This window comes from Haliotis rubra, unplaced genomic scaffold, assembly GCF_003918875.1.
Source record: "Haliotis rubra isolate DU_JTF1 unplaced genomic scaffold, ASM391887v1 Scf535, whole genome shotgun sequence".
Lineage (NCBI taxonomy): Eukaryota > Metazoa > Mollusca > Gastropoda > Lepetellida > Haliotidae > Haliotis > Haliotis rubra.
Window position 1 is genome coordinate 447,033 of NW_025767230.1, and position 17,899 is coordinate 464,931.

Below are 17,899 nucleotides of genomic sequence, written 5' to 3' on the forward strand. Positions count from 1 at the left end.
CCATACGTCTGAGTAAATCCAACATATTTGGTCTGGTTAAATCCATTTGGGGCTGGTAATATTTTGAAGTTACCAGCCCTGATGTCTGGCTGGATTTTGGGCTTATTTCATACACTGTTATCTGCTCACTCTAAAAACAAACAAAAAATATCTGGAAACCTATCTTCATTGATGCTGAGCTGATTATTATTTTTAATTACACTTAATATGGTGTATGAAAACATATGTTGGTGAATCTGACCCATGGCTCAATGTAAGCTCACAAAATCATTTACGGTGTATTATATGAGGGAAGGCATGCAGAGACGAGCATTGTTTGACAAGACAGACCGTACAGTAACATAGAGGGAAGGCATGAAGAGACAAGCATTGTTTGACAAGACAGACCGTTTCCTGGGGTGCAGGAAAACCTTCTTCCTGGCTCTTGTAGAAACAAAGTGAACGCAAACGCTTCATTTTTTTTGTGTTTTTTCTCAAAAACAGTGATTATTGTCCTTGTCCAGTCAGCACATCCTGTGTTAATCAGGAAATTTAAACTTAACTTGTGATCAAAACAACATTTGATATTCTTGAGAGGCATTTAGAAGTTGGTGAATATATAAGACGAGTATATGGGCATTTAGAAGTTGGTGAATATATAAGACGAGTATATGGGCATTTAGAAGTTGGTGAATATATAAGACGAGTATATGGGCATTTAGAAGTTGGTGAATATATAATAGTATTGGTGATGGGCATTTAGAAGTTGGTGAATATATAAGACGAGTATATGGGCATTTAGAAGTTGGTGAATATATAAGACGAGTATATGGGCATTTAGAAGTTGGTGAAGGACAGTATATGGGCATTTAGAAGTTGGTGAATATATAAGACGAGTATATGGGCATTTAGAAGTTGGTGAATATATAAGACGAGTATATGGGCATTTAGAAGTTGGTGAATATATAAGACGAGTATATGGGCATTTAGAAGTTGGTGAATATATAAGACGAGTGAGTATATAGATGGCAACTGAGTATATAGATGGCAACTGCTTCTTTGTTGTATATCACGACATTTCTGGGCCACTTCTTGCCCCTTCTTCAGGTGATAAAGACAGATGTAGGAAGCATACTATATGTACCAGATTTACAGGAAGCCTGAGATGTACATGTATATACAATCAATCAAAGAGGACCGATCAAACAACAGTTACAAAAACAATGATAATTGGGATAAGGTGATGCCAGTTGACACAAACAATGAGTATAAGGAGATGTGAACACGCCAGAGTGATATACAGTAGTGGTGGTCTGATTAATTGAAAAAATCGAAAACTAAACGACCAAGCAATCGATCATGTTTTCTCATAATCGAACACAAACAATTCTGGAACACTTTTTGCATTAACAATAATTTTTCACACGGTTGGTTTTGTCTGTTACATTTCATGAACACGACATGCTCGTTCCAAGTCACAACTGAATTTATTTTAAAGACGACAAGAAATTTATGTTCCTAACATACTAGTCATCCTTTAAAGATGTGCGATTTGTAAAAATCACCCCAAGGAACTGCTTGTATTTTCTTTATTTTTTGTGCATTAACAAAAATAACCAGGAAAATTTCATAAATGACGCTAACCAATTATTTTCGATGATTGATCGGTTGTAATGAACCAATCATCAATTACGAGATTTTAACCAATTCCCAACACTAATATACAGTTAATTAAGTGACAATAGAGGCGCATGTGGTGTGGCTTTTTTGATGTTCCAGGCACTAGGGAGGTATATACCTTTATCTCTATTAATCTCTGGGGTTAATCTGATGTTGAGGGGTTCCTAGTATTTTGGGCTTATTTCATTACACTGTTATCTGCTCACTCTAAAAACACACACAAAAATATCTGGAAACCTATCTTCATTGATGCATTGATTATTATTTTTAATTTCACTTAATATGGTGTATGAAAACATATGTTGGTGAATCCAGTCATTGGAGTGGGTGGGGTTGTTAATTATATGCTCTGAAAGGGCAGTTTTGTGGTCGGCTTTTTAATGTTCTAGTTTTTGGGACTGGCTATGTTTATTCAGGACTGGTCACAATTTTGGACAGCCAGTTCTTGGGACAAACTATTTTATACACTGATTATCAACTGGAGTACTTTTGTAAATTATGCCTGGTTTTGTCACTAAGTGTAGCCAACATTCACACAGCAAGTTGAGAGATAGATTTGGTTTAGAATTCAACTAAGGAGATAAAAAATTAAGAGAGGATGTAACTTTCCACTTGACCTTGAGGAATTGGTACAAGCAGAACGTTAAGTAGGATTCAGCCATTACGAATTCCTGTCAGTGGGGAAATGAAGTCATCCATACTGTACCTGAAAATACTGCAGTTTGACTTCCCGCTGTCAACAGATACAGCCACTCCCCGGCATTAGGTCATGTGCACTGACTGTGAATACAGACTGGTGCAGGATGACTTTGTAATCCTTTGAGTAGAAAGCATGTGTAGTCAAATACCACCACCTAGCTCTTCCAGTGCATAACTGTCCTGTCCTAATCACCGTTTGAAATACCTGCCTGCCCAACTGCCCGGGACAGGTTATTTTCAACATGGACTGCCAGATTCTCAAATTCACCTGCCCGACGGTCGGATTAAAAGTTTAGACATGTATATGGAGATATTCATCATATTTCAGGATAATATATATTCACTCGTAACAATACATGATGAATTCCAATTAGATAATAAACTACGTCACTTGTCAAACCTAAATTATTTGCGGGCAGGTAAGTTTTGGTCAGGGCTGGTATGTTTTACATCTAACCAGCCCAGTGGTCTGGCTGAAAGTTTTGGGACATTCATACCCTGTTATAATGAATGTCACAATTGTGACCAGATTGTACGTTGTTTCAGGAAATACAATATGTTTCTGATGCAAACAAAGTGTTTGCTTGTTGCGCCGAAGACCCGGGTTTGATTTCCTACCGGGGTAGATGGACAGGTCGTAACACTATGAACGCTTTGTGGATCGGGACTCTGGTCTCTAAATAAGTAAGATTACTGAGAGAGTCTGTCTCCCATTAAAAGCTTCGGGTGATCGAGTATATACTGAAATTGTTATGCTGCATTTTTCTCAATGTTTTATTGTCATACAGTACTAAGTCAGGACGTATCGTAAGCTGTCCTCAGTAGGAACAATAGTTGTAATGACCAGTAGGACTTCTTCAATACGTACACAAGGTGCTTATAGTATCATTATTTCACACACTATTTCAATACGTCCGATTAGTGTAACACGCTGTTGACATAAAGTGGGCCAAATGTCCAATTCTACATCTTACACTCTGTGTGGGGGACTTGCTGAATGAAACTGCCAATCATCAATCAATATATATGTATTGACTCATTGTTGCTTTACTGTCTTACTGACTATCCCACATTCTGACGCAAAGACGTGGGACAGAAGTACCACATGAAAACAGCACCCCCCGTGAACAACAAACTGAGATATACGTCTTCATAGTTTCAATTTTCTTACTCTGAGGAAAATATCACTTTCTGTTTTTCTTCCCAGCAAAATTTCCGAATCATTATTTATATAACTCCTTATCAAGACTGAAGTTATATCTTGTATTCTCATGGATCCAAAAGAAAAGCAAGGGTAACTGGCTTTATTATGCATCCTAAACAAAGGAAAGGATAACTGCTTTAATAACAGTAAATCACCATTAAGTGGTATAAACATAATGAATGAAGATGTACCATTCTTGAAAACTCACTTTTAATGCAAATACTGATCTAAACTATAAGAAAGGTCAGCGCAGACTGTATTTCCTTCGCCACTTGAGACATTTTAACTTTGATAAAACACTTAGGAAATTTTTGTCTAAATATTTATTCACTACCTAACTTTAAACCTTCCAAAGCAATTTGAATTTTATTATAAAATTTTCAAATTATTATTAAAAAAAAATTTTTTATTTTTTTTCATGGCCCCTCCTCAGAGATAGTGTGTCGTATTTCGGGAGACCTTCCCTGTTCACTCTTTATCATATTCCCGCCTTGTTGAGTGCCCGATCCCTTAAACTGTTGATGTCCATGTAAAAGTTACAATAGGAGTTTGAATGTCTGTGCATTTTAGGGTTTTCTCTTGTTCACTCTGTACATGAACCTGCCAACAACCAAGTAACGATGCTGTGAGCTGTAGGGATGAATCTCTGATCTAACTGTGCATTTGCCATTTCGAAATCGAATGTGAATCCGTTGGCCATATTTATACCAAAGATATGAACAGTGTCCAATATTAGCACCCTTAGTACATGTAATTGTTATTGTAAACTTTTCAATCAATTGTAAGGGACATGTGACCTGCGATATGTTCACCTAGTGCGACGAGTCCACCTTATCAAAGCATCTAGAGTAGATTATCCGCAACCCTAATTAGGCCTAATCAGAACCAAACCTTCAAAGGAAACCGCAGGTCGGCGTCCTGAGACTAGTGGAAAATCGAAAGGTCAGCTTCCTGAGACGACACCCATTTTAGAACTACGGGAATGGCTAAAATAACAGTATTATATTACTATTTAGTTCCCGACATTGAGTCAAAGATCCCATTGTTAGAACAGCAATACCTGCTGACATTGTTTAGTGTATAATTACGGACTGTGTGACAGAACAGTTTCAGGAGTTCATTTAGACTAGTTAACAGAGTTTAATCATTGTTTGCATCATGCTGAACTTTTCACCAACTCCACACTACTGATCAAATTTTCAGTTTTTCAAAATCAGACTAATAGTTTGAAGTTTTCCTTCATGATTCCAAACATAGTCTCTGTGTTCTGGCCCCAAACACACATATTGACTTAATATTCTAAAAGAGGTGTTGTTAAAGGGGGGATGCTTGTTAGCTCTTGTCAGCGATAAGGCATATACCGGTACTATCAAAGACTTAGATTAATTGTCATTTCAGGACAGTACACACGTACTGTGTCAGTGTCATTATGTTGTAAATGTATTTTTGAGAACTTGATCACCAGATACGAGTGTGTATTTAAACAAATGTTACCAGTAAGTTTGTGCAAGTTGACACAGCTCCTGTTTCCTCAGCGTGTCCCTATATCACAGTAGGAATTCATTTCCTGGCCTCTGATAGATCTAGCACAGTTGAACGTCAACCCATATGATTGACTTGATATAAATATGTTCAAATCATGGACTAAGTCTAGAAAGAACAATTCGATGCTACTTTTGGCTGAGTCATTCAGCATGATAAATGAGCTGTTACGATTTTCTCACATATTTGTTAAATCACATCGTGTGCCTTGATGAATTTAATTTGTTATTTGCGATTCATAGAATGAAATATTCATGATTTGTTTTAAAAAGGAGTATTTTTACTTGAACTTGAACTCATTTAGGAAAGTGAGGTATGCAAAATGGAACATATCCAAGCCAGTGTGCGAGGCTAAGAGTAAACATTCTTTTATATGTATTTTGATAGAAATGTGATTACTGGTCATTGTCATGAAAAATGAACACTCTCAACATAGTAAAAACATGTCAAAGATTATAATTTGTGATTATTTCTCTAAATATTATATATGATACTTCACCTTCTGACTTGTTATTGTATTCATGATCGAGTATTCTTATTTGTTACTGGAGTCCTTCTGGAGCCCTACTAAAGTTCTAATGGGACCCTACTAGAGTCCTTCTGGAGCCCTACTAAAGTTCTAATGGGACCCTACTGGAGTCCTTCTGGAGCTGTACTAAAGTTCTAATGGGACCCTACTAGAGTCCTTCTGGAGCCCTACTAAAGTTCTAATGGGACCCTACTGAGTCCTTCTGGAGCCCTACTAAAGTTCTAATGGGACCCCTACTAGAGTCCTTCTGGAGCTGTACTAAAGTTCTAATGGGACCCTACTGGAGTCCTTCTGGAGCTGTACTAAAGTTCTAATGGGACCCTACTAGAGTCCTTCTGGAGCCCTACTAAAGTTCTAATGGGACCCTACTGAGTCCTTCTGGAGCCCTACTAAAGTTCTAATGGGACCCTACTGGAGTCCTTCTGGAGCCCTACTAAAGTTCTAATGGGACCCTACTGGAGTCCTTCTGGAGCCCTACTAAAGTTCTAATGGGACCCTACTAGAGTCCTTCTGGAGCCCCACTACTAAAGTTCTAATGGGACCCTACTACTGGAGAGTCCTTCTGGGAGCCCTACTAAAGTTCTAATGGGACCCTACTAGAGTCCTTCTGGAGCCCTACTAAAGTTCTAATGGGACCCTACTGGAGTCCTTCTGGAGCCCTACTAAAGTTCTAATGGGACCCTACTAGAGTCCTTCTGGAGCCCTACTAAAGTTCTAATGGGACCCTACTAGAGTCCTTCTGGAGCCCTACTAAAGTTCTAATGGGACCCTACTGGAGTCCTGGTTTAGCCCTACTGGAGTATTGAAAGCCTACTAGAGTCCATCTGGGACCCTACTAGAATCCTTATGGAGTCCTACTAGAGTCCTTTTAAAGCCCTACTGGAGTCCTAAGTCTGGGACCTTACTGAAGTCCTTCTGGAACCCTACTAGAGTCCTTACGTAGCCCTACTGGAGTCCTTACGTAGCCCTACTAGAGTCCTTCTGTAGCCCTACTAGAGTCCCTACGTAGCCCTGCTAGAGTCCTTACGTAGCCCTGCTAGAGTCCTTGCGTAGCCCCTGCTAGAGTCCTTTTACAGTGTAGCCCCTGCTAGAGTCCTTACATAGCCCTACTAGAGTCCTTAGGCCTTATGTAGCCCCTGCTAGAGTCCTTAAGTGAGCCCTGCTAGAGTCCTTAGTCCCTCCTAGAGTCTTACCTGCTAGAGTCCTTCAGCCCTGCTAGAGTCCTTACGTAGCCCTGCTAGAGTCCTTACGTAGCCCTCCTAGAGCCCCACGTAGCCCTCCTCCCTAGAGCCCTCCTAGAGTCCTTACGTAGCCCTACTAGAGAGTCCTTACGTAGCCCTGCTAGAGTCCTTACGTAGCCCTGCTAGAGTCCTTACGTAGCCCTGCTAGAGTGCTTATGGAAGTTTACTAGAGTCCTTCAGGAGCAGTACAAGAGTCCTTCTAGTGCCCTATTAGAGTTCTTTTAGAGCCCTATTAGAGTTCTTTTAGAGCCCTATTAGAGATCTTTTAGAGCCCTATTAGAGTTCTTTTAGAGCCCTATTAGAGTTCTTTTAGAGCCCTATTAGAGTCCTTATTGAACCCAACTAGAGTCCTTATGGGACCCTATTAGAGCCCTTATACAACCCTACTTAAATCCTTATGCAACCCTACTTGACTCCTTATGGGACCCTACTGGAGTCCTAAGTATGCCAGCCTCAAGGAGCTAAGTGCCTGTTGGGAATGATTTTGCCACCACACGATAAATTAGGTCATTTCTTTCACAGATACACGCCATCAGTGTGGCATCCAAGGTTTATGACCTGGCCATTACTGCGTCACTCTCAAAGTGTTCACACAAGACTCACAATAAATTATTGATGAACCAATTATAAGAGTGATCAATAGTCTCTCTTGTATTATGTCAACCCTTGCTGCTGACATGTGTGGCAGTTTATGGCCACAACATGTTACACTTGATTACCTATTGAGGAGGTCCTTTGTCCACCTATGTACACTGAAGTACCCCATCCCATGGATGAATGACCCACACCCACACCACTACCACGTGGTTCTGGACAAATAATTAACAAAACTATTTCAAATACGTTTTTGAAACAAACTACAAGTAGTTGTCATAATTAAAAAGAAAATATACTTTTGTTTGTTTTCTAATTACTGCTAACGAAATGGGATTATTTTAACAATTAAATGTGTGTTTTTCTATAGCATGTCAAAATTTTCACAAAGAATTTGTTCCGCTCACTCCAGTTTATGTATGCTCAAAAGAATAGGGATTTATCTAGATCTGCTCAGAAGCCAATATTCAGTGCCAAGTCACCAGTAAATGTCCAAAATCTGACATACAAAATATGTAAGAGGAATTTCTTTAAGAATTACAGTTATTTAATAATTTGAGCTTGAAAAAGTATTGGTCTAATTGTTTTTTCAAATTTGGAAAACCGCTTCTTTGTTTAAGGGAGAGTTGCAGTGCAAAGACTGGTTCCTATTTTCCCATCAATTTACGTATTTTGAACTTAAAAAGGCCCACAAGGAAAATTATTTAGCCAATAATATTTGAATCAATTGTTGTCAAATTTAGAGATGACCCTCTGTATAAATAGGAGGGGTACAGTGCAAACTGTTATTTTGATATTTTTAATTTATCAAGAATTATCACAAATTACATCTCTTGAACTCGAGAAGAAGATGAATGTGTTCATCTTTACAATCATTTAATGGATTGTTTTTACCTTTGGTTAATGGCTTCTTTGCTTATAGGAAAGGTGCGGTGCAAAGTTTGACACAGATGTTGCAATCTTGTCAGAAATAATTAATAATATTATTAATTGATGTTGACTGAAGTTTGGAGTCACCGTTGGGGTTAATTTGTGAGCCTGGCTCACATTTTTGGGCTTGTTGTCCCTGAGATGCCTGCTAGATTAGAATCTTGGATAAATCTCTGAAATAGCTCGTGTCAGGGGATGTGACAAGCTGTCTTACCCTTCATAGGAGCAAGGCTGAAGTTAACACTGAGAAGAAATATTCTAACATGATCTGTGGGAACGTGATCCATAATAAGAATATATAGATTGCACAGGGACACCTATAACTGGATATAGTCCACACTTGTATACACTTATCTTACCTTCATGTAGACCGCCTCCATGGTGTAGTGGTTAGAGCGTCCGCCCGAGAGAGGAAGGTCGCGGGTTCGATCCCCGACCGCGTCATACCAAAAAACGTTAAAATATGGTACTTGTTGGTCCCTGCCTGGCGCTAGGCATTAATGGGTACAACAAGGACTGGTCGGCTCGGAGTCAGTATAATGTGTCTGAGTGGGGTATTCATGCTTCACTGCGACATGGTATCTCAGTGGGCTAGCACTATAAAACCAGCTTCAGTCTGGGCTAGTAAAGGCAGCCGCTCAACATACACATACACACGCATGCAAGTCGTCCAAGTTTCCATGTCACCCCTCCCAGGCACTCACGAATAAAAAGAAGTTGTTATCCATAAAGTTTGTTCTATATTGTACTTCCCAACTTCTAAAATGCCACTCAAAGAAGTTATGTATAGTGTAGTTTGCAAAACGTTCGATTAGCTGTTTGTGAGTTCACTATATGTACACACTTATTTAACTGCTTTATTTAAGTTATATTATACATTGAATTGTTTGCAAACCGAACCTAAACAGAATTGACCAGTTTTATAGCAGCTTTAAGTTTGTCAGAATGTGTTTCACTGATTTTATAAATCCTGTCGAGAGGCAGACGCCAGACACCATTTTGTTTACATGTCATATAGTCGGTAGGGAGCTTATCGATCTTCAAACTAAAATGATATTTTGTACATTTGACATGGTGGTAAGATAAATATCTTGTATGCTTCTCCCTCGGGTAATACAGTCTGATGTACACCTTTTTGTAGCAGTGTTATCCCTCGTCTACCAGCTCGGGTGACACTGCTACAAAGAGCCGTACATCAGACTGTATTACCCTCGAGAGAAGCCTACAACTTATATTATATACCACATATAACTGGTGCCCGTTTAGCTGCGCTTGGTCTGTTTCTCTGTCGTGTAAAGTGGGAAGAATACACTACAGTAGTGTTGGGAATTGGTTAAAATCAAATAATTGATGATTGGTCCATTACAACCAATCAATCATTGAAAATAATTGGTTAGCATCATTTATCAAATGTTCCTGTTATTTGTGTTAATGCACACAAAAATAAAGAAAAAACATGTAGTAATTTGGGGGTTTTTTTGCAATTGCATAAAGTCCATTTGCAAATTTTGCATATTTAAATGATGATTAGTATGTTAGGAACACATATTTCCTGGATTCTTTAAGATAAATTCAATCATGACTTGGAACGAGCTTGTACATGTAGTGCTTATGAAATGTAACTTTAATGACACAGACAAAACCAGCCTTGTGAAAAATATTGTTAATGCAAACAAGTGTTCAAAGATTGGTCGTGTTCGATTATGAGAAAACATGTTCGATTGCTTGGTCGTTTAGTCACTGCGACCAATCTTCGATTATTTCAATTAATCTGAACACCACTACACTACAGTGAATGAATGTTAATTTGATATTAAAATATATATTTTAAATTATTTGTTTTTAGGTTTAACTCTCTATGGGTTAGCCATCAGTGGCGGGATGGGAGTACTTCCATTTGAGTTTACTCTGGTGCAAGTCTTCATCTTCACAGCTCTCATTGTGGCAGTGGACCCAGTTGCAGTAAGTTGACCACGCTTATCTCCTAGTAAGGATTCCAGTTCAGAATAGGTCTCACAACTCCATGATTGTCTCTCCTTAGTGTTTTCTTGGTCAGAAAAGGTCTTCTCGGAAGATGCATATTTGTGTTGCATTGTCTCATTGTAACAGATTTTGGTGTGAACTCAGAGGCCCAGATAAGCTGCGTATCCGGGTAAAATACGCATAGAAAATTTCCAATTACGCATTGAAAAAATAATTGTTGCGTACCAGTTACGCATTTAGACTGTTAGATACGCAAAAAGTTTAAAACAAATGCGTACGGAATATATTTATAAAAATCGCTTGCGTAATGAAAAAGACATCGATTGCTATCAAGTTGTGCTGTTAGTTTAGGACAAGTGTTGTACTGTCAGTATAGGATGAGTGATTTTTTATGAAATCATTTCCATTATATTAAAGTTGGTTTTGATTAGGTATATGACATAAGGCAGAACATACCTGCTTAGTAAACTTACTCAATGACATAATACTTAGGTGAGTAAAATGACTGAAATACGCACATATTTGAAAGCAGTGGGTAACGGAAAATGAAATACCCACTCAACATTCATAATACCCACTCCAAAAATACAGTGGGTACAGTACCCACATGAGCTTAATCTCTCTGAGCTAAATGAGCTCTGAGTGAACATTAGCATTTTAAAGTGAACAGATGTGATGATCAATGAATCTTGTGCCAAAAACTAGCCATGTTGTTGGAAAGACAAGTGACCGACATTTGATGGTGGTTCCAGGTTCTGGCAGTGTTCCAAGAGGTGGGCGTCAACGACTGTCTCTACTTTCTGGTGTTTGGCGAGTCCTTGCTGAATGGTGAGTAGATGCAGGATATGATGCTGTCACTGTCGTCTGCTCGTGTTTCAGGGGAAACCACTTGGGATCAAGGACTTGCTGGCATCGGACACCACTATATTGCAGTGTTCACGAATGGTGTTTCAAAGTAACAGGACATTGGGTCCTGTCAGTTTTAGATGTCTGTCTGACCCATTGAAAATTCAGAGGACCCATAGAATAAAATTAAACACACATTTCAGATTTAACATTTCTTATAACTGGCATTGAAATTATTAACAAACATAAGATTTATGAACAGCAAACAAGTGTCACATGTCACATATAACAACTTCAGTCAAAGTCATTGTGAAATATAGAGTCTGACACTGGGGCCGGCGGTTGTAGACTTCTATCGGACTGTTGGCAAATCTGCCGGATTTGTCAGAGGGTCAGACGCTATTCGTGAACACTGATATTGTCCTTTTATGTAATTATGGGGCTGTGGGGTAGTCTAGTGGTTAAAGTGTTTGCTTGTTACGGAAAAGCCCTGGTATTGATACCAGGGGGTCCGATTTCTTACGACAAGCATGGGTTACTGACTTCAGATCAATTCTAACCCGGACCTTCACGGGTCCAAACAAAGGCTGTGGGGTAGCCTAGTGGTTAAAGTGTTTGCTTTTTACGGAAAAGCCCTGTATTGATACCAGGAGTCCGATTTCTTACGACAAGCATGGGTTACTGACTTCAGATCAATTCTAACCCGGACCTTCACGGGTCCAAACAAAGGCTGTGGGGTAGCCTAGTGGTTAAAGTGTTTGCTTGTTACGCAAAAGCCCTGGTATTGATACCAGGGCTGCGATTTCTTACGACAAGCATGGGTTACTGACTTCAGATCAATTCTAACCCGGACCTTCACGGGTCCAAACAAAGGCTGTGGGTAGCCTAGTGGTTAAAGTGTTTGCTTGTTACGCAAAAGCCCTGGTATTGATACCAGGGGTGCCTAGTGGTTATTTCTTGTTACGACAAGCATGGGTTACTGACTTCAGATCAATTCTAACCCGGACCTTCACGGGTCCAAACAAAGGCTGTGGGGTAGCCTAGTGGTTAAAGTGTTTGCTTGTTACGCAAAAGCCCTGGTATTGATACCAGGGGTGCGATTTCTTACGACAAGCATGGGTTACTGACTTCAGATCAATTCTAACCCGGACCTTCACGGGTCCAAACAAAGGCTGTGGGGTAGCCTAGTGGTTAAAGTGTTTGCTTGTTACGCAAAAGCCCTGGTATTGATACCAGGGGTGCGATTTCTTACGACAAGCATGGGTTACTGACTTCAGATCAATTCTAACCCGGACCTTCACGGTCCAAAACAAAGGGAAGGATAATTGGCGTCAGGGGTTCTTTGAAGATGTAGGGCCAGCCAGAGAATACAAGAGAATCAACTGTTTTTGTAACAGTTACATTTATTTTTCACGTTTTTACATCTATATTATGGTAATGTAATTTATCGTATTTATTGCGATGCAATACAGGAGTTGTAAATGTATGTATTTGTTGTCAGCCTCATGTGGCAGTACAGTACTTCCCTGCAGCATCATTACACCACTACTGTATCAGGGGTTCAAATATCCCATCGCCCGATGCCCGGGACAAGTCAGTTTTCATTTCGGGCAAACAAATAATGGTATCTTACTTGTCCGTGGGCTACTAGATAATTTCCACTTATGGTTTCAAACTGCAAATAAACTTGGATATAATTTCATATCTGCTCAAAATGTAGCTATTAAATTTCGCAATGCTAATAAGTAGAGTTATCTTTCTTTGCTATTTATCACTTTTCAATAAATAGTCCAGTAAACATTAACATCAAATACCCTCATGATGTTGATTTATTCTTTCATGATTACATCATCATAATTATGTCATAAAATCAGGGCAAGTGGAAAATTAGTCAGGACAAGTTACTTTCTTAAAGTCACTTCCCTGTGACAAGTGGCTTTTAAAAAAGATTTTTGAACCCCTGCTGTATACAAATATACAGGAAGAAATTACTTGGTTGCTTGGTTTGTTGTTTCATGCCGCACTCAGCAATATCCCAGCTATATGGCGGCGGTGTGTAAATACTCGAGTCTGGACCAGACAATCCAGTGATCAACAGCACGAGCATCTATCTACACAATTCGGATAGCTGACATGTGTCAACCAAGTCAGTGAGCCTGACTACCGATTCCCGTCTAGTGTGCAAAATAGCCACTGGCCCGCTAGCCCGTAGCTAGTAAAAATCCAGTTGGGCCAGTAAATCTCCTACAGTCATTGGTCCGACTGTCTAGTGAATTTTCATGGGGTCATTTTGTAAATATATCTCTCTCTCCGACTTATGTTATGATACACTTTTAGATCATGCAACATTACAATGTTAAGTATATAAATATACAATTTATAGTAAATTTTTCAATTTCATTTATATTGACAGCACTGTGATTTAGTTAAGAAATACAGTTCGCTCTACCACCATGTATAGTGTAATAAAACACACTTTTGCCCTGAACTATTATAGTTAAAGCACGAGGACGCTTGCGTACGAGTGCTTTAACGTCATAATAGTTCAGGGAGAAAGTGTGTTTTATTACACTATACATGGTGGTAGAGCGAACTGTATTTCTTTTCTAAGATGCCAAATTTAATACTTTCTAAGGATAATTACGATTAATTTAAGGCAGAAAACAAACGACGGTGTTGGTGACCTAAATTAAGAATCCTCGCGCTGACGAACATCACCAGAAAAACAAATGATAAACAGTTTCATGACGGTTTACGTTGGGATTAAATATCTTCTCTAAAGTATTTTAATTACATCTGTGATTAACGTAAACCATGTGAACGTCGCATTTCTACTACCAACGTATGTTTAGACTACATCCAGACGAAGCTGAGTAGTCTAGCGACATTCCACGATTGCATTGTGGGAATGTAAACATTGCGAATGTTACCGTGTCGTTGAAAACTTGCGAGTCGAATTGAGACATTTAAAATGTCAGAAAACATAAACGTAATGTTTCCATCAGTGATGTTAGGTGAGTGAAGCAACTGCAAACCAAGAAACGCGATGCAACGTCGCTTACATTGTGACGTAATGTAAAATGGTTCGATTACGAGGGGGCACACTAGAATGGCGCAGTGACGGGATAACGTCATTCAATTGTTACGTCATCAAAAAACTATACCTTTATTGTCTGATAATGTTTGTTTTTTTCGATTGTTCTAACCGCTAGGCATCTTAGAAATTCAGATAACACAACTTTAACTGAACTCAGAGGATATACAAGCATGTCTATATTCCCTGATAAAACCTATATCCCGCCAAAGTGCCTACGATACATGGGTTGCTGGGGACCAATTTATCCCAGATCTTCATGGGTCTTGTGAAGAATTTACAAAAAATGATAATATGACACCACTGTCAATAATTAAACAATGGAACCTTTTCAGCTTACTGACTTGTGTATCTCTTTCTCCACAGTGGGGCTGCTCATGAACAGAAGAAAATTAGTCTTTGCCTCAAACAGCAATTTTAGAAGAAATATATCTTAATTGGTTTAAACATATTTTTATTCCTAGAGAATCTGGTTTGGTAAACAAGCAGAACTCTGCTTATATCAATACCTCACCAGTACATATATCATTTAAATAAAATACACAAGAACTGGATACAAAAACCGACAAATTAAATCATATATGTGCGTTGTAGGTGCTTATAAACATTGAGCTTGCAGCTACACTTCATTAATTGATTGCATATAATTGTTAGTATTATTTTTCAAATCGTTTAGACTTAAAGATGTATTGATGCAGGGACTCTATTATGTTAATCTTATTTAATCTTAATTATCTTAATTAAGTCTACCTGTGTTTTCCTGCAGATGGTGTAACGGTTGTACTATACCAGGTGTTCCAGACCTACAATAACCTACCAACCATTGGTGCAGACCAGGTAAGTGTCGTCACGTGATGTTTAAAGGTTAAATATGGGATCTAGCCTCATGTAGCCTTGCTCCAAGGCTGTACTGAATGCTAAGCCCATAGAAGTGTAGTAATTCTATCCTATAAGGAGTCTAGATAAGCAGACAGTTAGGACGCCAGGCTGTTATTTATACTTTTTTAGAAATGATCATTTAAACTAATAATTATTGCTTGTCTAAGTCTCATGTCATCATTCATTTTATTATTCCTTTGACCTTAAAAGGTCAAGGGTAAAATATACCCTTCATCCATTTGAAGACATTTTTGTTCCAGAAATAACCTGAAAAATATTAGTTGGAAAATGTTGTCAAATTGGGGACCACCTTTGATATCTATAACATACGGGCAGTGATATTTTTAGTTGTTCAAGAATTATGACAATTTACGTCTCTTGAACTCCTCAGGGCAAATGTGTTCAAACGATAACTTTATAATCATTTAATGTTTCCAGTATTGGCTAATGCCTTCTGTGTAAATAGGAAAGTTTGCAAAGTTTGATACAGATATTGTAATTTTATCAAGAATAAATGTACTTTACTCCTATAATTACCACATCAAATTTGTTCAACAAAATTTTTTAAACTATTTGATGGATTGTTTTCAAATTTGGTGCAAAGGGCCAAAACATGACAGTTTGGTCAAAATGTCGCCAGTTTGTTTTGGAAGGGAATGAGATGTCAACGCAGTGCAGGTGATATTTTCCACAAGTGCATGGCAGCAGTTTTATTGGTATAAATTTCAGTTTTACTGCTATATAAATAAATCTTCTCCTCTTATGTTTACTAGGTTAATCAATTCCGAGATGTAAACAATGAAACCGAACCTGTCTTCAATCTCTTAGACCACACACTGTGTACACAATCTTGTGACATTTCATGAAAGGTCACCAATCTAATACATAACATGTCATTGTTGACAAGTTGATTTTGTCGACTGCGTTTAAGCGGAAAAATAATTATGTTGATCAATGCAAATGTCAGTCAAAAAGCAACCATCTATAAAATATTCCTCCAGACAAACAGTCCTCTGGGAACGTCTTGAGTGAGTGAGTGAGTTATTATTTAACGTCACATCGGCAATATTGCAGCCATATCGTGACGTCTGGAGATAGTTGAGGCGACCATGGATATACCCTTCAGTCTGCTGATAAGGAAAAGTCAGTGACAGCGATGGGATTGTTGATAAAATTTTACTGCTAATATTTTGATGGTGAAACCTGATTAATTCACTTTGTAGCACCCTGTGCAGGTAGTGAAATTATGAAATCTTACCCTGATCTGGGATATTATATCTTTCTTCAAGATCATCATCACGGTCAAGCTCTAATACATAACCTGTCATTGTTGACAAGTTGATTTTGTTGACTGCATTTAAGCGGAAAAATAATTATGTTGATCAATGCAAATGTCAGTTAATAAGCAATCATCTATCAAAATATTCCTCCAGACAAACAGTATTGTGAGAACGTCTGGAGATAGTTATGGCGACCATGGATATACCCTTCAGTCGGCTGATAAGGAATAGTCAGTGACAGCGATGGGATTGTTGATAAAATTTTGCTGCTAATATTTTGATGGTGAAACCTGATTAATTCACTTTGTAGCACCTTGTGCAGGTAGTGAAAATATGAAATCGTACCCTGATCTGGGATACTATATCTTTCTTCAAGATCATCATCAAGGTCATGCTCAAACTAGTTTTAATTAATTGTGATAATCTTGTTGTTATACTATCGTCTGCTAACAGCTTATTAAAAAAGTATGAATACATGTATATTTATTATCAGTATAGAACTTTTTGTTGTCATGATATGGCTGAAATATTGCTGATGTGATGCAAACTTTTAACTCACTCACTCACTCACTCACTCACTCACTCACTCACTCACTCACTCACTCACTCACTCACTCACTCACTCACTCACTCACTCACTCACTCACTCACTCACTCACTCACTTTCACTCACTCACTCAAGGTCATAGCCAGAAGAAAAGTTTGTTTACAATCAAGTTTGTAACCGATACTTGGAACTTGTCAGTTTTGGTTTCTTTGCAGTAATTTGAAATAATTTTAGTGCGAGATAATGCAAATTCCAACATAAGGTCTATGAAAAATGTGATTTTTAACAAGATAGGAACATTTCTGAACTAATTGTGCATTATTGGAAAATATTCCAAGACATGGAAATCAGCAGGAACCAAGTTTGTCTGGTTCCAACTTGATTATGTAACGGCTGCTGTATGTTTTGATTGTAATATTGCAAAGTGTACCAGTAACAACAGTAAACAAACAGTTTGTAATTGGTAAATGTTTTACTGTTCAACCCTCTTCCACTCTGTGTAAATTCTATAGATTTGTGGGAACACGACCCATATTTCTGCATCGTAAAACCATGGAGCTTCTTGTTGGATCCATGAAGATCCAGGTTAGAATTGATCTTCAGCAACATATGCTTGTCGTAAGAGGCGACCCACAGGATCAGGTGATCAAACACACTCACTTAGTTGACACGTGTCACTGTATCCCAGTTGCACAGATCGATGCTCATGCTGATGACTGGATTGTCTGGTCCAAATTTGACCATTTTCGAACCGCCACCATATAGCTTGAATATTGCTGAGTACGGCATTAAAAAACAAACCTACTACAGTCGAGAACTGTTGTGTCGAACTCTGACAACTCAATATCTCGGTTGTCTAGATATAACATCTC

The 17,899-nt window shown here is 38.5% G+C and overlaps 1 protein-coding gene across 1 annotated transcript in view; it reads left to right on the forward strand.

Moving 5' to 3' along the window:
• Positions 1-17,899, forward strand: part of LOC124253204 (sodium/hydrogen exchanger 1-like) — an 89,388-nt gene that overhangs the window by 44,526 nt on the left and 26,963 nt on the right. Inside the window, exons 9-11 of the mRNA XM_046686931.1 lie at positions 10,245-10,360; positions 11,134-11,209; positions 15,088-15,158. Coding sequence (XP_046542887.1) covers positions 10,245-10,360; positions 11,134-11,209; positions 15,088-15,158 — 263 coding nt within the window. The remainder of the gene's footprint in view (positions 1-10,244; positions 10,361-11,133; positions 11,210-15,087; positions 15,159-17,899) is intronic.